The 27,362-nt window shown below is 36.3% G+C and overlaps 1 protein-coding gene across 7 annotated transcripts in view; it reads right to left on the reverse strand.

Annotated features, from left to right (window-relative positions):
• Positions 1–27,362, reverse strand: part of ZPBP (zona pellucida binding protein) — a 141,383-nt gene that overhangs the window by 111,543 nt on the left and 2,478 nt on the right. For 3 of the 7 annotated variants that reach the window (XR_011463915.1, XM_070368827.1, XM_070368828.1), the window contains exons 2-4: positions 25,729–25,809; positions 16,021–16,146; positions 6,185–6,334 (exon numbers count right to left, since the gene is read on the reverse strand). Coding sequence is in view for 6 of the 7 variants with exons in the window: in XM_070368827.1 (XP_070224928.1) it covers positions 6,185–6,334; positions 16,021–16,146; positions 25,729–25,809 (357 nt within the window). In the remaining variant the exon portion in view is untranslated. The remainder of the gene's footprint in view (positions 1–6,184; positions 6,335–16,020; positions 16,147–25,728; positions 25,810–27,362) is intronic. The other 4 variants (XM_070368829.1, XM_070368831.1, XM_070368830.1 and 1 more) reach the window with 3 other exon arrangements.

The raw sequence follows: 27,362 nt of genomic DNA on the forward strand, positions 1-27,362 counted from the left end.
ACTTAAGGAAAATTAAGTGCTTATATAAATACTCAGACATATAAAGTAATGTGGCCAGAATGAAGTCATCTGGAAAGTATCCAGTACCAAACTGACATCTGGTACCGAAGGTAGCTTAAGCTTGTTGGTTTGATTAATATAGATTAATACAGACATAATACAGTCTCAGGAGTGATCAATGTTAAGCATGATACTTTTGTTGTACGTAGGTTTACTAGACTTTTGATCTCTTGAAAATCTGTCAGCAAGAAAAGTAATTTGGTGTGGAAAAATCTTTTAAGGAAAGTAAAACATACGTTTTCAGTAAAAGAAGGCATGAGAATTTATGAAAACGTATTGAAAGAGTTATGCACGATCAGGATTTTCTAAGATTGGATTGAATTCAGTTGGGTAAACTGATTATGTTGGGAGCAAGCTAAGGTAAGGCTTGGATTAAATTTTTCTTTCTGTTAAGAAAATAAAGTTTTCTTGGAATGCGATTTCTGATAAAACATTATGTGAGGTTCTTTGCTTTTAAGTGGTTTTCCGTTTACTTTCGTTATCTCTTGTAACTCTGGTTAAGAAATAAGTATTGTCTCACAGTGACTGATGATTTTTGACCAAGTGTTTTAAAACTTTTTCACAAACTTCCCAATACGAAATTTTAATCAAAGTGGATAAAACTAATTAGATCTTCAAATTTTCTTGAATTTTCAAGACTGAAAGAATATGACCTCAGTACACAAAAAACAAGGTACACCAGTAAATTATGTAATTATAAAGACAGAATAAGTGCTTATTTCTACTTTTCCTCTTTACTGATTTAAAAAGCAATTGTATAAAAGAATTTGTGTGCATGATGTTATCACTGGGACCAAACATAAATACAGATTTTCCAATAGAAACAGAAAGGAAGTAGGTAGAAGCAAGGCTGTACTAGCTTAAGAAATGATTACAGATGGAAGCTTGGAAGAATAGGAACATTTTAAGAAAATAAAAAATGATAAACAAGATTAATGTAAAAAGTCTACAAGTATACACTTGTTCTAATTTCAGCTTCTCTGAGATATATAAAATTATACAAAAAATAAATATAGAAATGTATTGTTAGTTTTGGAACATTTACAGATATAATATTTAAAATATACCACAAAAAGCATGGAAAAGGAATGCATCTACTTAAGTTTAAGGTTTCTATATCTCACTAGAATTAAGTTAGTAAAGATATCAAGCTGATTCTGATAGGTTAAGATATATGTGGTAATCTCTAGAGAAATCAATAAGGAAATGACTCAAAATATATAGAGTAAAAATCACTAAAGTAATTAAAATGCTACATTAGAAAATATTCACTTAATTCACAAGATGTAATGTGAGAGTTGGACTGTGAAGAAAGCTGAGTGCCAAAGAATTGATGCCTTTGAACTGTGGTGTTGGAGAAGACTCTTGAGAGTCCCATGGACTGCAAGGAGATCCAACCAGTCCATCCTAAAGGAGACCCGTCCTGGGTGTTCATTGGAAGGACTGATGCTGAGGCTGAAACTCCAATACTTTGGCCACCTCATGCAAAGAGTTGATTCATTGGAAAAGACTCTGATGCTGGGAGGGATTGCGGGCAGGAGGAGAAGGGGACGACAGAGGATGAGATGGCTGGATGGCATCACTGACTTGATGCACATGAGTTTGGGTGAACTCCGGGAATTGGTGATGGACAGGGAGACCTGGCGTGCTGCGATTCACGGGATCGCAAAGAGTCGGACATGACTGAGCGACTGAACTGAATGAGAAACAGAGCAACACACAAGACAGGGAAATATAAAGTAAAATGATAAAGTATACCCAATTGTATAAATAACATTAAATGTGAATGAATTATTATATAATCAAAAGGCAGAGACTGTGAATCGATTTAAAAAGCAATGAACTTAGTGTCTACATGAGACACGCATTAGATGCAAAGATACAAATAGACTTAAAGTGATGGTGGAAAATAATACACCATATATACAGCAATCACAAGAAAGTAGGAATGGCTATTCAACTGTCAAGCAGAGTAAACTTTAGAATGAACAAAAATGCTACCATAGATAAAGGGCAACATTTTTTTATGATTAAAAAGACAACCTATCAGGAAGAGAAAAAATATAAACACACACATCTAAGAACAAAGCACTAAAATGAAGCAAAAAAAAAAAAAAGAAATAATCAAAGAAATAAACAATTAAAAATATTGCTCAGAGAATTCAATACCTCACTTACAATAATAAACAACTATGCAGAAATCAACAAGGACATACAACACTTAAATAATGCCAAAACCTAACATACATAAATGGTATCTACAGAACTCTCCATCTAGCAGCTGCAGAATATACATTCTTCCCAAGTGCTCATGGCACATTCTCAGGATAGAAACTATTTTAAGGGACAAATCAAAATAAATTTTAAAGGACTGAAATAACACAGAGTATTTTCTTTGACTGCTACTGCTAAGTCACTTCAGTCATGTCCGATTCTGGGTGACCCCATAATATAATAAAATTAGAGTAATAGAAAAAAATATGAAAAATTCACAAATGTGTAGAAATTAAAGAACATAATTCTAAGTAGCCAATGTGTCAAAGAAGAAATCAAAAGAGAAGTTAGGAAAAAAAAAATCTGAAGGACTTCCCTGGTGGTCCTGTGGTTAAGAATCCAACTGCCAATGCAGGAACACACATTTGATCCCTAGTCTGGTAAGACTCCACATGCTGCAGCGCAACTAAGCCCATGTGCCACAACTACTGAGATCAAGCCCTAGAACCCATGTTCTGCAACAAGAGAAGCCACTGCAATGAGAAGCCCACCCACTGCAACTGGAAACTAGCCCCCACTCACCACAACTAGCGAAAGCCTGTGCACAGCAACGAAGATCCAGCATAGCCAAAAATAAATTAAAAACTCTAAAAAGAATGCCTTGCAAAAATAAGTATTGTATGTGTTTTGCTCTTACTATGCTGCTGCTGCTGCTAAGTCACTTCAGTCGTGTCCGACTCTGTGCGACCCCATAGACGGCAGCCCACCAGGCTCCCCCGTCCCTGGGATTCTCCAGGCAAGAACACTGGAGTGGGCTGCCATTTCCTTCTCCAATGCATGAAAGTGGAAAGTGAAAGTGAAGTCGCTCAGTCGTGCCGACTCTTAGCGACCCCATGGACTGTAGCCTACCAGGCTCCTCCATCCATGGGATTTTCCAGGCAAGAGTACTGGAGTGGGGTGCCATTGCCTTCTCCCTTACAATTATACATTAAAACATAGCATTACCTGGCACATAATAAATGCTCAGCAAATATTAGCTATCATTTTCCTTACTATAAATCAGCATTCATTTTAAGCACTGTTACATTTCTTAGCTTATGTGAATATACCCTTATGAGAGATTCCAAAGTATAGCTGCTATAAACTATATAAACTACATAAAATAACATATCTATATCATCAGTTTAGTTCAGTCGCTCAGTCATGTCCCACTCTTTCCGACCCCATGGACAGCAGCATGCCAGGCATCCCTGTCGATCAACAACTCCCAGAGTTCGTTCAAACTCATGTCCATCAAGTCAGTGATGCCATCCAACCATCTCATCCTCTGTCATCCCCTTCTCATGCCTTCAATCTTTCCCAGCATCGGGGTCTTTTCCAGTGAGTTAGTTCTTTGCATCAGGTGGCCAAAGTACTGGAGCTTCAGCTTCAGCATCAGTCCTTCTAAAGAATATTCAGGAGATTTCCTTCAGGATTGACTGGTTTGATCTCCTTGCAATCCAAGGGACTCTCAAGAGTCTTCTCCAACACCACAGTTCAAAAGCATCAGTTCTTTGGCACTTAGCTTTCTTTGTGATCTAACTCTCACATCCATACATGCTGCTGCTGATGCTGCTGCTAGTCGGTTCAGTCATGTCCGACTCTGTGCGACCCCAGAGATGGCTGCCCACCAGGCTCCCCCATCCCTGACTACTGGAAAAACCATAGCTTTGACTAGATGGACCTTTATTGGTAAAGTAATGTCTCTGCTTTTGAATATGCTGTCTAGGTTGGTCATAACTTTTCTTTCAAGGAGCAAGCATCTTTTAATTTCATGGCTGCAGTCACCATCTGCAGTGATTTTGGAGCCCAAGAAAATAAAGTCGGTCACTGTTTCCACTGTTTCCCCATCTATTTGCCATGAAGTGATGGGACCAGGTGCCATGATCTTAGTTTTCTGAATATTGAGTTTCAAGCCAACTTTTTCTCTCTCTTCTTTCACTTTTATCAAGAGGCTCTTCAGTTCTTCTTCACTTTCTGCCATAAGGGGGTGTCATCTGCATATCTGAGGTTATTGATATTTCCCCAGCAATCCTGATTCCAGTTTGTGCTTCATCCAGTGCAGCATTTCTCATGATGTACTCTGCATTTAAGTTAAATAAGCAGGGTGACAATATACAGCCTTCATATAATCCTTTCCCGATTTGGAACCAGTCTGCTGTTCCATGTCCAATTCCAACTGTTGCTTCATGATCTGAATACAGATTTCTCAGGAGGCAGGTCGGATGGTCTGGTATTCCCATCTCTTGAAGAATTTTCCACAGTTTGTTGTGATCTACACAGTCAAAGGCTTTGGCATAATCAATAAAGCAGAAATAAAGGCTTTGGCGTAATCAATAAAGCAGAAACAGATGCTTTTCTGGAACTCTCTTGCTTTTTCTATGAAGCAATGGATGTTAGCAATTGATCTCTCGTTCCTCTGCCTTTTTTAAATCCAGCTTGAATATCTGGAAGTTCACGATTCACGTACTGTTGAAGCCTGGCTTGGAGAATTTTGAGTACTGCTTTGCAAGCGTGTGATATGAGTGCAATTATGCAACAGTTTGAACATTCTTTGGCATTGCCCTTCTTTGGGAATGGAATGAAAACTGACCTTTTCCAGTCCTGTGGCCACTGCTGAGTTTTCCAAACTTGCTGGCATACTGAGTGCAGCACTTTAACAGCATCATCTTTTAGGATTTGAAATAGCTCAACTGGAGCTATATCAAGTCTCTATCATATATTATAGAAAAAAACTACAACAAAAATGAAGAGTGGCTGATTATAAAGTTTAAACAAATTATTTGCCTAACAAAGTTAATATAATTTCTCATGAAAATTATGTCTTTCTCTGGATATATGGGATAGTGTTTTTTATTGACCAAAAAATGATCAAGAAACTATTAATAATTCAGCCATTTTTTCTGTATCCCAGCTGTGAAAATAATGGTACATTAGTTTCCTACTGCTTCCAATGGTATATTAACTTCTTAAGCTACATACATAGTCACTTAAAATAACACAAATATATTATCTTACAGTTTCAGAAATCAGAAATTCAAGGTGAGTCTTACAAGACTGAAATCAAGGTACATTCAATTTGGAAGCTCCAGGGGGTTCCCACTTCTTTGCCACCTCCAGGATCTAGAGATCTGCTGCCTCCTTGGCTTGCAGCCCCTCCCTCCAGCCTCTCATTTCATCATATTTTCTTTTTTCTGCCTTTGGCCTTCTTGCATTCCTCTTTAAGGACTCTTGTGACTGCCCAGGACCAGTCCAAGTAATTAAGGATGCTCTCTCGTCTCAAGATCTTCACTTAATTGTACCTATAAAACCTGCTACTGTAGGGTAACAGGTTTAGAAACTCTGAAGGTGAGACAAGGGCATCCTTGACGACCATGACTCTGTCTCCATATGAAGGTCCCACCAATGAGAGGGAACCTCCATTCAGGCTGTTCCCCTGGCCACTCCACTACTAATTCAGCTGTTGGTCTCAGATATCAACAGATCCAACTGTTTTCACAAAAGCGTTTTACACACAGTGGCAACTCATGTTCTTGTTCAGGAGGACGGCAGTGAACCATCAAAAATGATACTCAGAATTTAAAGGCAGAACAGAATACAGTATCACCCTCATACTCTGAAAACATGACTTCTCTACCATCCTGTTCTAATTCACTGTCTTAAATTGATCTGTAAAAGTCAACATTCTCCTGAAGAAAAAAGATCTTCCCTTACCACTAACTGCTTACAAAGCACTTTAGAAAATAAAAGCAGGCATAAATTTTTCTTTAAGACTAAAAATAACAAAATCTCTTTAAAACAAACTTGTTAAAGTATGTAAATATTTGAAAACATTAAGAAATGTTAAACTAGAACTAAAACCTTTTCTTACCATATACAACATATTTCAGTTGGAGATTTTTGATGACTTCTTCCACAGTAGGTTTATACTCCAGAAAACATGTATAAACACCACTCATGCTTTCCTCAAAGTTCTGGAATACAAGGCTTCCTGTGGAGGTGATTTGTGCAGTGCTGTTTTCTAATAGAATAAGAAGATACAGTGATCAGTGGCTTAAATAACATGAGACGGAGATAAAGTAACAAGCTATTTTCTAAACAGAGAAAAGCCATCCAAATTTACCTGCTATACATTAAAGAAGTCGAGGGAACACAGTCATTGTGTCTGGTGTTTCTTGATAGTGGGTGCCAAGATGTACTTCTGAGTGTCAGAATTTCACTAATCAGAGTTCATGAAGTGTGTAGCTGCCTAAGTGGTAAGAACGGCTAAAAATCACACATACATGATGTGCTCCTAATGTGCCTGCTGCATTGAGATGGCATGATCAACATTCACAAACATATCAAATAGTATATATTTATATATGCTGTCAAATAACTATATCTATATACATGCATATAAATATTTTATAGATGAGTTATATTCTCAGTAAGCATACAAACTATATATTAAAGGGATGAAACACTGTATCCAGAACAAAGACTTAACTCAATATGCTGCTGCTGCTGCTGCTGCTAAGTCACTTCACTCGTGTCTGACTCTGTGCGACCCCATAGACAGCAGCCCATCAGGCTCCCCCGTCCCTGGGATTCTCCAGGCAAGAACACTGGAGTGGGTTGCCATTTCCTTCTCCAATGCATGAAAGTAAAAAGTGAAAGTGAAGTCGCTCAGTCGTACCCGACTCCTAGTGACCCCATGGACTGCAGCCTACCAGGCTCCTCCATCCATGGGATTTTCCAGGCAAGAGTACTGGAGTGGGGTGCCACTGCCTTCTCCAAACTCAATATAATCACTGACAACTAGGGATTGGTTGTCATTACACAGGTACTAGGCAAAAGCTGGATTACAACTCTAAGGGTTGCACAAGAAAGAAAATACAGGTTGGATAACTTCATGCCTAGAGTCACAATCAGAACTGCTGTGCTAGAAGTCAGAACTGGATGTAAGATCTCTTGCAACTTCAACATTACTTAAAGTAGCAAAATGGGAGAAAGCCATGTTATGTGAGGGAAAAGAAGCCTGATTTAAAAGGATTAAGACCTGGATTTGAGGTGTACCTTTCTCACAAACTGTAACTAAGGGATATTCACAATCTTTTTGAAGTCTAGCTCCTTCATTTGTACAGCAAAGAATCATAAAATATGATAATATATCTCATAGAATTGTTTTTGTATAACAAATACAAGGAACGCTAAAGTACTTGAAAAAGCTATAAGTCATTAAGCAATTAAAGGTTGTTATTCTGAAAGTTCATAACCATGGTTCTGCAATAGAAAAATTATTAGACATTAAAACTCACTTACTTAATAATTTAATAAACCGTAACAACTGAAAATATTATCTCAGTAAATAATTGCTCATCATTTTCTATTTTAAGAAAATAATTTATTGCCTATAGTTGTCAAATTGAAATTTATTCTGAAGCAATTACTTCAAAATAAGACCAAAAAATTAGTGTTATTATTAAGCAATTTTCATCATTAATTTTTCACTAAAAAATTTGTTCAGTTTCTAGACATGCAAAGCCCTATTTCAGATATTGAAGGAGAAATGAATAGATGGATACACCTGCCCTCAAGTGCTTTACATAGAGCATTATGCCTTGAGAATTACCATTTCTATATCCTGGATGAAACTGAAAAATGTGACATAAATTTAGAATGCATTTCTATTATATTGCCTATTTAAATCTTGAATATCTTTTAATGAAAGAGTATATATTTATTATAACATATTGTCTCTTTTTTGGAACAGATAAAACTTTTTCAAGTGCCTGATATACTGTATTTCAGCAAAGATTCATATATCATATCATACAATAAAAAAGGTGCCCACAAGTTGTAAAAGAAATTTTAGAATAATATGTCAGCAATGAGGCTATGTATTCCTGGCATTAATTTGAAACAGAAATTTCCCCAAACAGAAGCATCAATTAAAAAATGTATCAATATATATGAGTGCCTACTACAACATTAAATATAATGACAACCAGAAAATCTAATATCATACAATTTGTAAGAAAATACTCTCTGGCTACATTCTTATTTTAAAACATTTAAAATTGCACACTTTGAAGAAATGCCCAGAGGATTTCACAGCCAGGAGAAGAATCCACTTAACAAATACCACTTACCAAACTGACTTTTAAATAACTAAGTTTAAATAGGATGCAATAACATATCACTATAAGAACTCATATAACAACAGTCAATAAATAATTGAATTAAACTACTTCTCTCTCTAGAATTTAGCTTGGTCATCTAAAAATTTAGAGTTGGATTCAATTTCTAGAAACCCATACCTCAGAGCTCTCTAAAATTACATGGCAGAATTTAAGCACAATTTCATTTTAGCTTACTCTTTCAAAAGATAGGTTTATACTTTTGCTTTCTGCTCAGATACACAGAGTGAATATAAGAGCATCAACATCATATAACAATAAGGGAAAAGACAGACAAAGTGTCAATCAATGAACTCTCTTGAACCTATCAAACCCCTCAGGCAGGTAGGGCCACCAATCACCTGAAATCTAGGAATGTACAGTGCCTACAAGGAGAGCCTGAACCCAAGCATTTGCTTCAAAACTAGGTGAAATGCTTCAGTGAATTGCTAAAAGCCAAGTGCTAACTAGGAATCAGCCAACTAAAATGGACTGGAGTGGGTGAATTTAACTCAGATGACCATTATATCTACTACTGTGGGCAGGAATCCCTCAGAAGAAATGGAGTAGCCATCATGGTCAACAAAAGAGTCTGAAATGCAGTATTTGGATGCAATCTCAAAAACGAAAGAATGATCTCTGTTCGTTTCCAAGGCAAACCATTCAATATCACAGTAATCCAAGCCTATGCCTCAACCAGGAATGCTGAAGAAGCTGAACTTGAACGGTTCTATGAAGACCTACAAGACCTTTTAGAACTAACACCCAAAAAAGATGTCCTTTTCATTATAGGAGACTGGAATGCAAAAGTAGGAAGTCAAGAAACACCTGGGGTAACAGGCAAATTTGGCCTTGGAATATGGAATGAAGCAGGGCAAAGGCTAATAGAGGTTTGCCAAGAGGACACACTGGTCATAGCAAACACCCTCTTCCAACAACACAAGAGAAGACTCTACACATGGACAACACCAGATGGTCAACACTGAAATCAGACTGATTATATTCTTTGCAGCCAAAGATGGAGACGCTCTATATAGTCAGCAAACATAAGACCAGGAGCTGACTATGGCTCAGATCATGAACTCCTTACTGCCAAATTCAGACTTAAACTGAAGAAAGTAGGGAAAACCACTAGACCACTCAGATATGACCAAAATCAAATGCCTTATGATTATTCAGTGGAAGTGAGAAATAGATTTAAGGGACTAGATAGGATAGAGTGCCTGATGAATTATGGAGAAAGGTTCATGACATTGTACAGGAGACAGGGATCAAGACCATCCCCATGGAAAAGAAATGCAAAGAGGCAAAATGGCTGTCTGGGGAGGCCTTACAAATAGCTGTGAAAAGAAGAGAAGCAAAAAGCAAAGGAGAAAAGGAAAGATACAAACATCTGAATGCAGAGTTTCAAAGAATAGCAAGAAGAGATAAGAAAGCCTTCTTCAGCGATCAATGCAAAGAAATAGAGGAAAACACAGAATGGGAAAGACTAGGGATCTCTTCAAGAAAATTAGAGATACCAAGGGAACATTTCATGCAAAGATGGGCTTGAAAAAGGACAGAAATGGTATGGACCTAACAGAAGCAGAAGATATTAAGAAGAGGTGGCAAGAATACACAGAGAACTGTACAAAAAAGATCTTAACAATGATGTGAAGATAATCACGATGGTGTGATCACTCACCTATTGCCAGACATCCTGGAATGTGAAGGCAAGTGGGCCTTAGAAAGCATCACTACAAACAAAGCTAGTGGAGGTGATGGAATTCCAGTTGAGCTATTTCAAATCCTGAAAGATGATGTTATAAAACTGCTGCACTCAATATGCCAGCAAATTTGGAAAATTCAGCAGTGGCCACAGGACTGGAAAAGGTCAGTTTTCATTCCAATCCCAAAGAAAGGCAATGCCAAAGAATGCTCAAACTACTGCACAATTGCACTCATCTCACACGCTAGTAAAGTAATGCTCAAAATTCTCCAAACCAGGTTTCAGTAATACGTGAACCATGAACTTCCACATGTTCAAGCTGGTTTTACAAAAGGCAAGGGAACCAGAGATCAAATTGCCAATATCTGTTGGATCATCAAAAAAGCAAGAGATTTCCAGAAAAATATCTATTTCTGCTTTATTGACTATGCCAAAGCCTTTGACTGTGTAGATCACAATAAACTGTGGAAAATTCTGAAAGAGATGGGAATACCAGACCACCTGACCTGCCTCTTGAGAAATCTGTATGCAGGTCAGGAAGCAACAGTTAGAAATGGACATGGAACAAGAGACTGGTTCCAAATAGGAAAAGGAGTACGTCAAGGCTATATATTGTCACCCTGCTTATTTAACATACGCAGAGTACATCATGAGAAATGCTGGGCTGGAAGAAGCACAAGCTGGAATCAAAATTGCCGGGAGAAATATCAATAACCTCAGATATGTACATGACACCACCCTAATGGCAGAAAGTGAAGGGGAACTAAAAACCCTCTTGATAAAAGTGAAAGAGGAGAGTGAAAAAGTTGGCTTAAAGCTCAACATTCAGAAAACGAAGATCATGGCATCTGGTCCCGTCACTTCATGGGAAATAGATGGGCAAACAGTGGAAACAGTGTCAGACTTTATTTTGGGGGCTCCAAAATCACTACAGATGGTGACTGCAGCCATGAAATTAAAAGACGCTTACTCCTTGGAAGGAAAGTTATGGCCAACCTAGACACTATATTCAAAAGCATAGACATTACTTTGCCAACAAAGGTCCATCTAGTCAAGGCTATGGTTTTTCCAGTGGTCATGTATGGATATGAGAGTTGGACTGTGAAGAAAGCTGAGTGCCAAAAAATTGAAGCTTTTGAACTGTGGTGTTGGAGAAGACTCTTGAGAGTCCCTTGGACTGCAAGGAGATCCAACTAGTCCATCCTAAACGAGATCAGTCCTGGGTGTTCATTGGAAGGACTGATGCTAAAGCTGTAGCTCCAGTACTTTGGCCACCTCATGCAAAGAGTTGACTCATTGAAAAAGACCATGATGCTGGGAGGGATTGAGGGCAGGAAGAGAAGGGGACGACAGAGGATGAGATGGCTGGATGGCATCACCGACTCGATGGACATGAGTCTGTGTGAACTCCGGGAGTTGGTGATGGACAGGGAGGCCTGGCGTGCTGCAAGTCATGGGGTCGCAAAAAGTCAGACATGGTTGAGCGACTGAACTGAACTGACTGAACCAGTGTGTGCATGTGAGACCTCTGAGGATCAGAGATGGGGGTGGATAGAGGAAGTTTCACCCTCCTACAGGCTTTGACCTTTATGAAAATCTCTGGTGTTCAAAAGGAAGATCAAGGAAACCCTGAGCAAGAGTCTCACAGGGTGCTGGCTGGAGGGGGTCTAGCAGCCCTGTCAAAACACTACCCACATCCATTTCCCCTGCCTCTAGGTAAGGAGCAATGTTTTAACCTACAATGGGAGAAGAAACAAAAATCATTATCAAGAGCACTGGGGAAACATGTTGCCACTAGGGAAGGAAACAGGAAGGAAAAAAAAATCATCCTTGAGGCAGAGTCAGCAAAAAGTACCAGGCCAACACTAAAGCTGGATGGAAGATAAACTTAAGCAATTCTGAAGGCCATACCCACAAGATCAGGGATACCACACCTATCTAAGGCTTAATCCGAACACTAGAGATCTCCTCTCTCCCAACTGCCCACCATTAATAAGAACCTAGCAACACACTGAAATCAAACTAAGAGAGTAATAAAAAGAGATTCTCTCTGAGGAAATAAAAATAAGAGAAATCAAAGCCAAAGATGAGATACTGGACATAAAAATTTTTTAGTAACCATGGCAATAACCAATATCAAAGTCAGACAATTCTTAACTAATAAAAACTCCTAATAGTAAGGGTTTAATACTATCTTTAAAAGTGTTCATCTCAAATATAACAATACTTATCTCAATGTTTACTATCTTATTCAAAATGTCAAACTTTAACAAAAATTAAGAAGCATACAGATAAGTAAGAAATGACACATTTCAAAAACACCAAGCTATGACACAGATGTCAGAAGTATCAGACAGTTTACTTAAAATAACTATGAAAGATACATTAAATAATTTAATGGAAAATTTTGTAGAAAGCATGCAAGATCAGATAGGAGATTTCAGTAGAGATTGAAACTCTATGAAGTAATCAAATGGAAATGTTGAAACTAAAACCAAAACAAACAAAAACTATTAAAAAAAAAAAAAATACAGATGAAGTTTTCCTCCAATGGGCTCATAAAGAGGCTTGACATGGCTAAGAAAAGAATCAATGACTTGAAGTTAGGTCAAAAGAAATTTACCTAGCCAGAATCACAAAGAGAAAAATACGTCCAAGAAGAGTTATAGAACAATTTCAAACAGTGTTCATAAGGGTGATAGAAACCTCAGAAAGAGCAGAGGAACAGGAATGAGCAGAAGAAACACTAGAAAATAAAGTGACTGAGAATTTAAAAATCAATGACAAAAAAAACAGATTCAAGCTTATAGAAAACAAAGCAGAATAATACAAATAACAAGAAAAAAAATGCATTTAGTGTTTAAATCACTGAAGTGAAAGGAAAAGAGAAAACCTTGAAATTAATTAAAAAAAAAAAAATGGCAGTGTCTACAGAGAGACAAGAACAAGTCTATAGCAGCCTTCTCATAAGAAACCATGAAAGCAAAAAGAATACAGAATGCCATCTTTGGAATGCTGGAAAAAAACTGCCAGTCCAGAATTCTACAACCATCAAAAGAAAAAGATAAGCCAATTTAGGATATAATCAGAAATCAATGAAACTGAAAACAGAAAAGGACCAAAGAAAAATTAAGTCAAAAGCTGGTCCCTTAAAGTGACTGATAAAACTGTTAAGCCTGCAGCCAGAAAGACCAAAATGAAGAAGAGACACAATCAATGTCTGGAGTGAATAAGGGCATATCATAGAGATCCTGAATATATAAAAAGATAACAAGAAAATGTCATAGACGATGCACATTAACTCAACAAGTTGAAAAAATCTAAGATGGACAAAGTTCCTTGAAAGATACAAACTACAAAAAGTCACAAAACAGTGAGAGGGGAAAATCCTAGTCCTACCTTCTTTAGATTACTATCTGTGCACTCTAAAGCCAGACTTCAAAGGCATATGCCTTCCAGAAAAGTACCTTGCTCTCTCAGTGCCTTCATTTTCCACATATAAAAGGGCAAAAATGGCTGTACTTACTGCAAAGAGCTATGAAATTTAAATGACTAGTATATGTAAATTGCTCAGAACAGTATCTGCTACATGATGAAAGTACACCTGCTGATTATTTTTATAAAAGTGAAAATAAAAACAGTAAAATAAAAACACATTTGCAGAATATATCCATATATGTGTGTATGCACACATTCACTACATGTATGAATACACATGCAATAGATATATGTATGTATTTGTGTGTGTATTCATACATGTAGTAAATGTATTAAAAAAAGTTAAGGAATAATATTGTAAAAGTTTAGGACAGAATTTAGCTGACAGGGGTTGGGGACAGAAGAATGGGATTTTTAAACATCAGAAGGTTCAACAGTCTTGAGAATGGTATACCTTGGCTTCTATTGTAAGATGTTGGTTTTATTATGCTTCATAATTTATACACACACACACACACATATATATATATATATATATATATCTTACCCAGATTTGTATATATCAGATACTTCATAACAAAAATATCAGAGTAAGAAATAATCTACAATCTCATTTTTAAAAAACATAATAAAGATGCAATTACAGGGTAGAGCTCAACATACATGTGTGCATGTGTTTTCATAGGTTCGTGTGAATATTTAGAAAAATGGGTAAGTCCACACACCAAAACAGAGTTAATTCATCAGAATAGTATTAGGACTGAAGTAAGAGATACAGGTCTCCTTGTAATAAATGTATTACTTTTCTAAACCAAAAATTCTGGAAGAGAGACAGAGACCAGGGGAGGCGTGGGAATGGGCAGGGGAGGGAAAGAGAATGAGAACTGACGAAATCTAAGACTTGGTCCCTACACTTCCAAACCATCTAAACAGTCTGGGTATTTCTCTCCAAAGGAATGCTCAAGTACATAATTACAAGTTTCTTTGGGTCAACTGGAGGAGAACTATCTTTGGAATAGCCATAAAAATATAACAAGTACAGTGTAGTTTAACCTACAGTCCAAAAAGCTCTATTTTTCAGGCTTCAAGAAAAGCAGACATTTCCTAGGTCTTTCAACAATAAGAGTGATAGGGTTGAGCTTTAAAGCCAGCTGACAGCAAACTGTGATATGACACTGCACTGAAAAACAAACTGTAATCATGCTGTCAGAATTCTAGAATTTTCTGGGAATAGTTTTTATAAGTATAAAACCATTGCATTAATATGATTTTATCCTTACCTGGAAACAGCTACATTTTTGACATCTATTTTCCATTATGAAAGTGAGTAAAATAAAATATCACTTCCAGTTAAAGGATTACAAATTCATGTACATTCTATACACTGCAATACAAACTGCAAGACCTCTCCTGGTTTCTTACAGAAGAACAACTTTCACATCTCAATTTCCAAGTCAAAGGGTAACAAACTACAAATCAGTAAGTTAAATGCCTCTTTTTTGAACTCTCAGAGTTTTAATATCAAATGTAAAATATACATAGTGTATATCTTTTCATTATATTATGTGCTTTAAGAGAGCAATAAAAATAAAATCTGATTATATTTTCAGTATTGGATGCCTTTACACTTGGCGCATTTCACTGATTTGTATCAACTGCTCAACTTCTCAGAATTTCTGTTACCTACGCAGATTCCTTTCTATATTCTAGTACTACAGTCAGGCAGAGATTAAGTCTGCTTTTCACATCTCCCAAAAGCTCATTAGCACAATGGCATCCACCAAGTAGTCACTAGCTAAGAGCTGAATAATTCACTTTGAAGACACATCACCTAACCTAGAAAGTGAAGTAGCTCTTTAAACTTTGAGCTATTTTAGAATCAAGTTAATTTAAGTTAAATTCAAACATAATCCATATTGTCTGGTCAGGATTTTAGTCAGAATGAAATATAAGATAAGAAATATAAAATCATAACTACTAATAAAGTCTCAAGTTATCCCTATTTGGGGTTATATAAAGCAAACAAGACCAGAGTTTTAAATCTAGAGCTCAAAGTACTCATTTGTATTTTTAACAAAAGCAAGAATCATACTTGTTTCTTCATACATACTTTGTTAACAAAAGTATAACAGGTAACCAAAATGATTTTATGAAGTTCATAATAAAAGGAACATTTTTTGAAATATGAATGCTTAGAGAATTCCCAGTTTAATCATTATGTCTCTATCTCAAATTAAGATCTATGAAAAATGGTCACACTATCTACATTTTTAGATTCTAACTCCAAGAACAAATCAGTGCGCTACTAGATAAATGTATATGAGCTAAAAATATTGTTTTTGTTCTGAGTTCATTTCATATATATCATTTTTAATTATGACAACTGAAACAGAGTCCTACCTGAAATGATTTTTCCTTTAGGCCCATGCCACTGGAATGATGGGTCTACCAGTTCAGAATTCCGCAGCCGCTGGGTTACACATAACACATGTGGACTCTTTTGATGGAGCATAACATATACTTTCACTGAAAATACAATATTAAAATGTCCCAATAATATCTTATGTTCATTCATGTTCTATAATGGCTTACATTTTTGTAGTCTGGGCAACTTGTGTTCAGAAGTTTTCTTTGGATTATTGCTATTGCTTGGTAAGAATTAAATTTAACTGCATTCCAGTAACTAGCTTTCAAAAATATACACTTATTTTATTTGTGTGTATGGGTATATCTTAATCTTAGCATAAATTATTGGCCTTTTTATTCAGAGTTCATGTATACTTATTGCACTTTCAGAAAACTATTTTAATTACAAAGTATTAAGATAATTCTATATCACAACTTATTTTGCCAAGATACCAAACCTGAAAGAAACTGACATGATAAATTTGTTTAGATCATAGGAATGATACATTATCCACAGTGATCTAACACAACATACTGAATTTTAGAATTGTAATGTGATTAAAAAATTGACAAATATGTGCTTTGATTGATTTTAATTACCAAGCATTTTCTCAATTTGCTTTAAAATTTAAACAATACTGTTCATTAAACAAGCAAAAATAGTATTGTCTAGGAGATACAAAAGGAACACAGTGAAGATTCAGTTATTTTGAATTTACTCATAAGGAAGATTTTAGAAAAGCTTCTAGCAACTCCTCAGTAATTTCATAGCAATACTTCACTGATCAACCATATACTAAGATTTCTGTGATCCAGTAAGATAAAAATTGTTTATGAGAATTAAAATTCTCCTTGACTTTGTACAGAGACTCTCTCTAAACTTTTACCATACAGCATCGTGTGTATTGAATGCCGCTTTTAGATAGCTACTCTTGCTTAGGTTAAGAAAGTTCCCCTCTATTCTTCGTAGTATGTTTTCCTGGGACACTTACACCTATATTCATAAGTGTAATGTGCATAATTTTCTTATATTATCCTTTGTCTTTTCCAATTTGTACAAAATTTGTGATTTAGTATTTAGCATTATTGTTATTATTTAGCATTATTAAGTTAGGCATCTAATATTATAATAGACACATAAAAAGAATTAGGCAGATTTTTCCTATTAATGTTCCCTGAAAGAATATGTAAAGTGTTTTTGTCCCTGAAACTGTATAGTCTGGTACTTACTTTTGGCAAGGAAGGAAACAGCAAAACAAACTTTTTATTACCAATCAGGAAAATTTAATTATTAGTTTACTAAGTACTTTAATCAAGTCTGTTTTAGAATCTTATATTTTGATAGTTATTCATTACAAGATTATTACATAAAATTATTCAGAATATTAAGCTATGATATTTAAATTTCACCATATCTTAATTTATTCATAATATTTTTATACATGAGTTATTTTTTCATGATACAAGGCAGCTTTTTAGTTTCATTCCACTTCTTCTCTGGTCTTAATTTTTCCTCTTATTTTCTACTTACCTCAGTTTAAATGTTTCTTCTTTTTCTACTTTTAATAAACGCTTCTAGTATTAAAGTGTCACTCCTCAGCACAAGTTACTGGCCCTTTGGTAAGGACACTATTTGAGTGGGATTTGGGCTTACCCTGATGACTTCATTTTAACTTGATTACTTCTATAAAAATTTTGTCTCCAAATAAGTTCATTTTCTAGGAAACTGAGGATTAGGACTTAAACATATGACTTTACAGAGAAGCGTAATTTAGCCCGCCATACTGAGACTCAATTGTTTTTCTTAACTGAAATATTAATTCATTTTAAGGATGCATGTGAGCATATCCTATAAAAGAAAGTAATAAAAAGGGAAGGTAGCTACATATGACTGTTTTATAACTCAGGTTTAAAAACTATAGCTTTAAAACAAAAGCTGCAATAAAAGTTGTAATATCAGTGAAAATGGCAGAGTAAGGAACCCCAAAATCACCCCCTTTATAAATGTAATATGAAAAATAACAATGTGGCACATACTTTTAGAATCAACATTTTTAGAACTCTAGAAATTAATCAAAGACTTGCAGCAACCCAGGAAAAATGTATTTAAAAAAACCAACTGAATTGTATGGTCATGTATGGATGTGAGAGTTGGATTGTTAAGAAGGCTGAGTGCCGAAGAATTGATGCTTTTGAACTGTGGTGTTGGAGAAGACTCTTGAGAGTCCCTTGGACTGCAAGGAGATCCAACCAGTCCATTATAAAGATCAGCCCTGGGATTTCTTTGGAAGGAATGATGCTAAAGCTGAAACTCCAGTACTTTGGCCACCTCATGCAAAGAGTTGACTCATTGGAAAAGACCATGATGCTGGGAGGGATTGGGGACAGGAGGAGAAGGGGACGACAGAGGACGAGATGGCTGGATGGCATCACTGACTCGATGGACGTGAGTCTGAGTGAACTCCAGGAGTTGGTGATGGACAGGGCGGCCTGGCGTGCTGCAATTCACGGGGTCACAAAGAGTCAGACACGACTGAGCGACTAAACTGAACTGAATTTGAGCATTCTTTGGCACTGCCTTTCTTTGGGATTGGAATGAAAACTGACCTTTTCCAGTCCTGTGGCCACTGCTGAGTTTTCCAAATTTGCTGGCATATTGAGTGCAGCATTTTCACAGCATCATCTTTCAGGATTTGGAATAGCTCAACTGGAATTCCATCACCTCCACTAGCTTTGTTTGTAGTGATGCTTTCTAAGGCCCACTTGACTTCACATTCCAGGATGGCTGGCTCTAGGTCAGTGATCACACCATCATGATTATCTGGGTCATGAAGATCTTTTTGTACAGTTCTTGTGTGTATTCTTGCCACCTCTTCTTAATATCTTCTGCTTCATTAAGGTCCATACCATTTCTGTCCTTTATCGAGCCCATCTTTGCATGAAATCTTCCCTTGGTATCTCTAATTTTCTTGAAGAGATCTCTAGTCTTTCCCATTCTGTTGTTTTCCTCTATTTCTTTGTATTGATCACTGAGGAAGGCTTACTTATCTCTCCTTGCCATTCTTTGGAACTCTGCATTCAGATGCTTTATCTTTCCTTTTCTCCTTTGCTTTTTGCTTCCCTTCTTTTCACAGCTATTTGTAAGGCCTCCTCAGACAGCCATTTTGCTTTTTTGCATTTCTTTTCCATGGAGATGGTCTTGATCCCTGTCTCCTGTACAATGTCAGGAACCTCTATCCACAGTTCATTAGGCACTCTATCAGATCTAGTCCCTTAAATCTATTTCTCACTTCCACTGTATAATCATAAGGGATTTGATTTAGCTCATACCTGACCTAATTTAGAGCACACCCACTGTAAAAAAGGCTTTCCCCACAAAGAATCTGTTTAAAAACAACTACAGGCTACTTAACTTTGTAAATGCCTGAAGCATTGGGAGCATCTGAGGTAAACATCATTCTAACCAAAACCTTACAAGGAAAAGCTGGGTATGACATGTCTATGGGAGCTTTGAGAAGTTTGATCACATTCCTAGGAAAAAAGAAGGCCACAAGCATGCACAGAGTAGGGCACGTGGGCAAGACTGAGAGTGCTCAGTAAGAATCAGATGCCTTAAAGTTCTCACCTTTGGCTGAAACTGAGTCTCTGCAAAGCAGAAAGTGAAGGATACAACAGAGCTGTCGACTGTCTGGCTGAATGTTTAAGGTATGCCACAATAGGCACACAAAGATTCTCAGAAAATACTAGGAGACTAACTTGTTTGGGTGTTCAGTGTAATCTCTGTTGAACCATCTAATGAAGCAGAGACTTCAGTGACCACAGATGGCAAAGAATACAGAATTTAAAGCAAGATCAGATAAGTCACTCAACAAATGCTAAAGGAATACCTCATTCTATTATACTCTGCTTTACTGTATCTAACAGATTTTACATTTTTTATCTTCAATGGTTTATAGCAACTCTGAGTTTCAAATGATGGCTAGCATTTTTAGCAATAAAGTATTTTCTTCTCTTTTTAAAAAGATTTTATTGTAGTATAATTGATTAACAGTGTTGTATTAGTTACAGGTGTACAAGCAAAGTGAATCATTTATACCTATAACCACTCTTCAAAATTCCTTTCTCATATAGGCCATTACAGAGTATTGAGTAGAAGCAGGCTCTTATTTGGGGCTTCCGTGGTGGCTCAGTTGGTAAAGAATCTGCCTGCAATTCAGGAGACTCCAGTTCGATCCCTGGGTTGGGAAGATCCACTGAAGAAGGGATAGGCTACCCACTGCAGTATTCTGGCCTGGAGAATTCCCTGGACTGTATAGTCCATGGGGTCGCAAAGAGTCAGACAGGACTGAGCGACTTTCACTTCTGGCTTCCCTGGTGGCTCATATGGTAAAGCGTCTGCCTGCAATGCGGGAGACCCTGGTTCAATCCCTGGGTTGAGAAGATCCCCTGGAGAAGGAAATGGCAACCCACTCCAGTAGTCTTGCCTGGAAAATCCCATGGATGGAAGAGCCTGATAGGCTACAGTCCATGGGGTCACAAAGAGTCGGGCACGTCTGAGCCACTTCACTTTACTTTGGTGGCTCAGCGGGAAAGAATCAGCCTGCAGTGCAGGAGACCTGGGTTCATTCCCTGGGTCAGGAAGATCTCCTGGAGGAGGGCATGGCAACCCACTCCAGCATTCTTCCCTAGAGAGTCCCAGGGACAGAGAAGCCTGGTGGGCTATAGTCCACAGGATTGCACAGAGTCAGACGCGACTGAGCACAGCACAGCAAAGGCTCTTACCAGTTATCTATTTTATACCTGTATGTGTGTGCACATTCAGCCATGTCCAAAGTGTTGCAACCCCATGGACTGCAGCCTGCCAGAGACCTCTGTCTGTGGAATTTTTATAGTCATGCCTATATGTCAATCCAAATCTCCCAATTTATACCTCCCGCCCTTATCCTCTGGTAACCATAAGTTTGTTTTCTACATCTGTGACTCTGCTTCTATTTTGTAAGTTCATCTGTACCCTTCTTTTGGTTCCACATATAAGCAATATCACATGATACTTGTATTTCTGTGTCTGACTTACTTTACTTACTTACTTTACTATGACAATCTGTAGGTCCATCCATGTTGCTGCAAACAGCATTTTTTATGGCTGAGTAATATTCCATTGTATATATGTACCACATTTTTTTAAATCCATTTCTCTTTTGATACACATTTAAGTTGCTTTTGTGTCCTGGCTATTGTAAATAGTGCTGCTATTTAACAGCAAAAAATACATGAACACTGAGGTGCACATATCTTTTCAAGTTACTATTTTCTCCAGATATATGCCCAGGAGAAGGATAAAGTATTTATTATTTAAGGTACATATACTGGTTTTTTTAACCAAATGCTATCGTACACTTAGCATACTATAGTATAGTGTAAATATAACTTTTATGTGCACTGGTAAACCAAAAAAATTCATGTGCTTTGCTTTATTGTGATACTCACTTTATTGTGATGACCTGTAACCAAACTTGCAATATCTGAGTATGCCTGTGCAACAAACAGCAACTACAAAAATACTGAGTAAGGAAGAAGAATCGGTTTCCAGAGTACTACATAATATTACCTATAAAAATCCAGTTTTCAACTAAAAATATGAGTCATGTAATAAACTAAGGAAACATAGTCATAGGCAGGAAAAAAAAGCAACCAACAGAAACTGTCTCTCAGGAAAGCCAAAGTCTGGAGCTACTGGAAAAGACTTTAAATCAATTATTTTAAACATGACCAAAGAACATCATGGCTTTAAAAAGGTATGAAAATGTTGTCTCTCCAAATAGAAAATATCAATAACAGAATAGAAATTATCTTAAAAAGAGAAATTCTGGATTAAAACACACAATAGCAACTAAAAATTGACAATAAAGAATAAACAGCAGATCTGAGCAGACAGGAGAAAAAAGTCAGCAAATTTTACGATATATCAGTGTGAGAGACACAAAATCTGAGAGATAGAACAATAAACTGATAAAAACAGTTTTCAGAGACCTTTGGGAAACCATCAAACGTGTTAGTGTATATACATATGTATACACACATACACACACATATGTATACACACACATATATAAAAGTCCCATGGAATAGTGGAGAGAAAAGGACAGAAATAACAGCACTTTCCCAAACTGATGAAAAACAATCCACACATCAAAGAAGCTCAATAAACTCAAACTAGCATAAATTAAATAGACCCACACCTTAGACACATCATAATCAACTGTGAAAATCCAAAAATAAAGAATCTTGAAAGCAGCAAGAGAGAAGCAACTCACTACATACATGTGACCCTCAATAAAAGCAGCTTATATTTCAACAGAAACCATAATGAAACAGCAAGTCTGAAGAGACCTAAAACTTCCTTCAAGAAAAATTCCAGCACCAGTTGAATTCACTTCTGAATACTGCCAAACAAGTAAAGTAGAATGAATACTTCACAAACTTCCAAAAAAAAAAAAAAGAAGAGAAGGAACACACCCAAAACACAACCCAACTCATTTTATGAAGCAATTATTGCTCTAAAACCAAAATCAGACAAAGATAAGAAAGCTACAGACCACTTTTCCTGAAAAATATGTACATAATAATCCTCAAAATACCAAACCCAGCAGCAGGAAAAAGTGTTATACATCCTAATCAACTCAGATTTATTCCAGAAATGCAAGGCTAGTTCAAACTACAGAAATCAATCAATGCAATACCTTATTATATCATTATAATGGACGAAAACCACATAATTATCATAGTATATGGATAAAAGCATCTGACTGAATCCAACACCCCTTCACAATAAAAACAGTAAGCAAACTGAGTGCATTCATGGGCACTCAGTAATGTCTGACTCTTTGTGACCCCATGGACTGTAGCCCGCCAGGCTCCTCTGTCTATGGAATTTTCCAGGCAAGAATACTGGAGAAGGTTGCCATTTTCTTCTCCTGGGGATCTTCTCAACACAGGGCCTGAACCAGTGGTGGATTTTTACTAGCTGAGCCACTAAGAACAGTTCTCTTGCAACAGAAGAGAACTTTCTTAATTTGATCAAGGGCATCTACAAAAATTTACTGCTAACATAGTACTTAATATTTAAAAATAAAACCTTTCCCAGCCCTCCAAGTTCAGGAACAAAAGGTTATCTGTTAACAGCAATACTGAACTGGAAGTTCTACCTAAAACAACTGGCAAGGGAAAAAAGGCATTCAGATTGTAAAGGAAGAAATAAAACTACATCAATTTGCAGATCACATGATATTATATGTATAAAATTTAAAAAAACTCCCCTGCCTCCTGTTAAAAATAGACCTAATAAATGATTCAGCAAGATGAAGGATACCATATCAATTTGCAAATCTCAATTATATACAATTCTATACAACAGCACTGAGCAATCAAAACACTAAATTGAGAAAAACATCCTATTTACAGTAGCATCAAAAAAATGAATAAAATATTCAGGGATAAATTTAACAAAAGTAGCACAAGACATACACTGAAAATTGTAAAACATCACTGAGAGAAACTAAAGAATACCAAGGGCTTCCCTTGTGGCTCAGCTGGTAAAGAATTCGCCTGCAATGTAGGAGACCTGGGTTTGATCCCTGGGTTGGGAAGACCCCTGGAGAAGGGAAAGGCTACCCACTCCAGTATTCTGGCCTGGAGAATTCCATGAACAAAGACATTCCATGTTCATGAACTGGAAAACTATAGTGTTAAGGTGATAATACTCCCAAAATTGATCTACAGTTTCAATAAAATCCCAATGGGTTTTTTCCCCAAAACTTGATAAAGCTGATTCTAGAATAACATAGAATTTCAAGGGACCCAAGGAACCAAATCAATCTTGATAAAGAGAAAACCTGCAGTACTCATACTTGATAATTTCAAAGCTTACTATAAAGCAACAGAAATTAAGACAGTATGTGTGGTACTGGCATAAAGACAGACGTAAAACCAAAGGAAAAAATTCAGAGTCCACAAAAAAACATACATCTATGGCAAACTGTTCTTCAACAAGGGCACCAAGACATTCAATAGAGAAGGAAAAGTTTCTTAAAACCAATGGTGCTGGAACAAATGAATATCCACACACAAAAGAAAGAAATTTGACTTCTGCTGCATACCATATGCAAAATTCAATTAAAAATGGATCAAAGACCGAAATATAAGCACTAAAACTGTAAAATTCTTTTAAGGAAATGGAGGAATAACACTTTATGGCTGTTGATTTAGCAATTATTTCTGATACATGACTCCAGAAGCACTAGTACCAAAGAAAAAGTAGAAATCAGATTTTATCAAAGTTTAAAATGTGTACTTTAAAAAGCACTATTAAAAAGTGAAAACACAATCCACAAAACAGAAGAAAATATTTGATAATGCTCTACTATCCAGAACGTATTTTAAAAAAACACTCTTCCATCTCAACAACATAATAAACAACCAAATTAAAAAATTGGCAAAGGACTTGAAAAGGCATTTCCGTAAAGAAGCTATCCAAGTGGTCAATAATCACATGAAGAGCGGTTCCACATTATTACTCAAATATGGAAATGCAAATAAAAACCACAATGAGACTCCACTTCATACACACTAGGATGGCTACAATTTTAAAATTTGGACAAAAATCAATGTTAATGTGGATGCTGGGAAATTTGAATCCTCATAAATTTCTGGTGTCAAAGTACAATAGTTCAGGCTCTTTGAAAAATAGTTTGGAAGTTCTTCAAAATGTTAAACACAGAGTTACCATATGTCCCAGCAACTTTACTCCAGCGTACATACCCAAGAGAATTGAAAACATATGTTCACGTAGAAACTTGTCCAGAAATGTTCATAACAGCATTTTTCAAAACAGTCAAAAAGTGGAAACTTCCTAAATATCCATCAGTTGATGGATACACAACTGTAGTATATCCATTCAATGGAATATTATTCAGCCATAAGTGAAATACTAACACATTATATAATATAAATGAACCTTGAAAACACTATTCTAAGTGAAAGAAGCCAGACACATCACACAGAGTGATTGCACTTAAATGGAATGTCCAGAATGGGCAAATTCATGGAGACAGAAAGTAGATTAGTGGTTTCCAGGGGCTGGAGTGTGACTATTTAATGGGTAATAGTGGTTTTTTTTTTTTTTTACAGTGATGAAAATGTTGTGAAATTACACAGTGCTGATGATTTCACAATCTGGTCAATTTACTAAAAACTACTCATTGGATACTTTAAATAAGGAAGTTTAAAGCATGTGGATTTACCTCAATTTAAAAAATGCAAAAAGTTATAGATGCTATACCTCATGTTACTACTGCAAAATCTCTTTAATCCAAAATCTTTATGATATATAGATCTCATTTTTAAAAAATTTTAGCATAAGAACTGCATATACCTAATATTATGTTTATTATACAAGCAAAAACACTGTAGGCCACTTTAATTAGATAACTTTTAGAAATAATTATTTTTGTACTTTTAAGCAGTTACAACAAACAAAATTGGACTATATGAATCTAACTCTGTGGAAATAACTTTAATCCATTTCCACAGAAGGAAAAGGGCCATAGGAGACAATATAGGGAACACTAGTTTTTGGCAAAAGATTGACAAAATTTAAAACAAATGCCACTTACTTTCTTACACTTACTGATAATCTAATAATACCTGGAATATTTGGTGATCCCACTATTTTCACTGAATCTTGGGGCAACTGAGCACTTCTTGGTAATCGATCCAAATACCCAACTATTAAAAAAAAAAGAAAATAATCAACAGTCTGGTTCACCAGAAATTTCAAAACATTCAAATAGTACACTGTCTTACAATATTTGATGTTTGTTTAAGGGAAGCCATAAGTCAACATCTGACATCTGGTACCTGTTCCAGCGCCAATGAAATTAACATATCTACCGCTTCCCCTATTTATCTCAGCTCCAACTTTTTCTACATCCACTTAGAATACTCTCATTTTTAAAAATCCAAATCCCCACCCTTCGAGATGCACATCATAAGTCCTTCCTCCCTCAAACCTTCTGTTTGCCTTCCTCATTCTTACCTCTTTAGTACATCATCTGCAACACTCACTCTACACTGTATCATAGTTCTTCATGCAGATATAATTTTCCTTATTTCATTATAAGCTCAAGAGTAGTATCAATGTTTGTGTCAACTTATCAAGAACTGGTATCTTTTGGCTGCCTTCATCCAATTCTGCCCACTCCCTTTCCTTTGGTAACCACAAATCTGATCTCTTTTTCCATGAGTTTGTTTTTGAAATATAATTACTCCACAACACTACACTAGTTCCTGTTATACACATAGTAATTTGGCGTTTGTATAGATTTAAAAATGATCACCATGGTAGGCCTAGTTATGATAAATCACCATACAAAGACATTACATACCATTGCCTATACTCCTCATGCTGTATATTTCAAACCTGTGACTCATTTATTTTGCAACTAGAATTTCATACCACTTAATCTCCCTCACCTATTTCTTTCCTCCCATCTGGCAAACACCTTTTGTTCTCCATCTGCAACTTTTTATGTTTTGATGTCTGTTCACTTGGGTTTTTTTTTTAGATTCCACACAGAAGTGAAATCATGCAGTGTTAGTCTTTCTCTGTCAGACTTATTTCACTTAGCATAATTCTGTCTAGGTCAAAATCCATGTTGCTCACAAATGGCAAGATTTCATCATTTTTTTTATGGCTGAGTAAGAGTTTACTGTATGTACATATATCTTCATTATCCATTCATTTGTTGATGGACTCTTATGTTGTTCCGATATTTTGGCTATTTAGTAACGCTGCAATCAACACAGGGGTTCATATACCTTTTCTAACTAGTGTTTTTGTTTTCTTCAGATAAACACCCAGGAGGGATACTGTTGGGTCATATGGTAGTTCTATTTTTAATTTTCTGTGGACCCTCCATACTGTTTTCCATGGTGGCTATATCAAATTTACATTTCTACAAAGAATGCACAGGATTCCCCTCTCCACATCCTCTCAAACACTTATTTATTGCCTTTCTGATCACAGCCATTCTGACAAGTGTGACGTGATGTCTCATTCTGTTTCTGACTTGCATTTCCCTGATGATTAGTGATGCTGAACATCTTTTCACATGGTGTACTGGCTATCTGTATGTCTTCCTTGGAAAATGTCTATTAGATCCTCTGCCCTTTTTCTAATCAGGCTCTTCATTTTTTGATGTTGCATTGTGCAAGTTGCTTGTATATTCTAGATATTAATCCCTTATCATTTATATTCTTTGCAAACATCTTCTCCCATT

The sequence above is a fragment of the Bos mutus genome, chromosome 4 (genome assembly GCF_027580195.1).
Source record: "Bos mutus isolate GX-2022 chromosome 4, NWIPB_WYAK_1.1, whole genome shotgun sequence".
Taxonomy (NCBI): Eukaryota; Metazoa; Chordata; class Mammalia; order Artiodactyla; family Bovidae; genus Bos; species Bos mutus.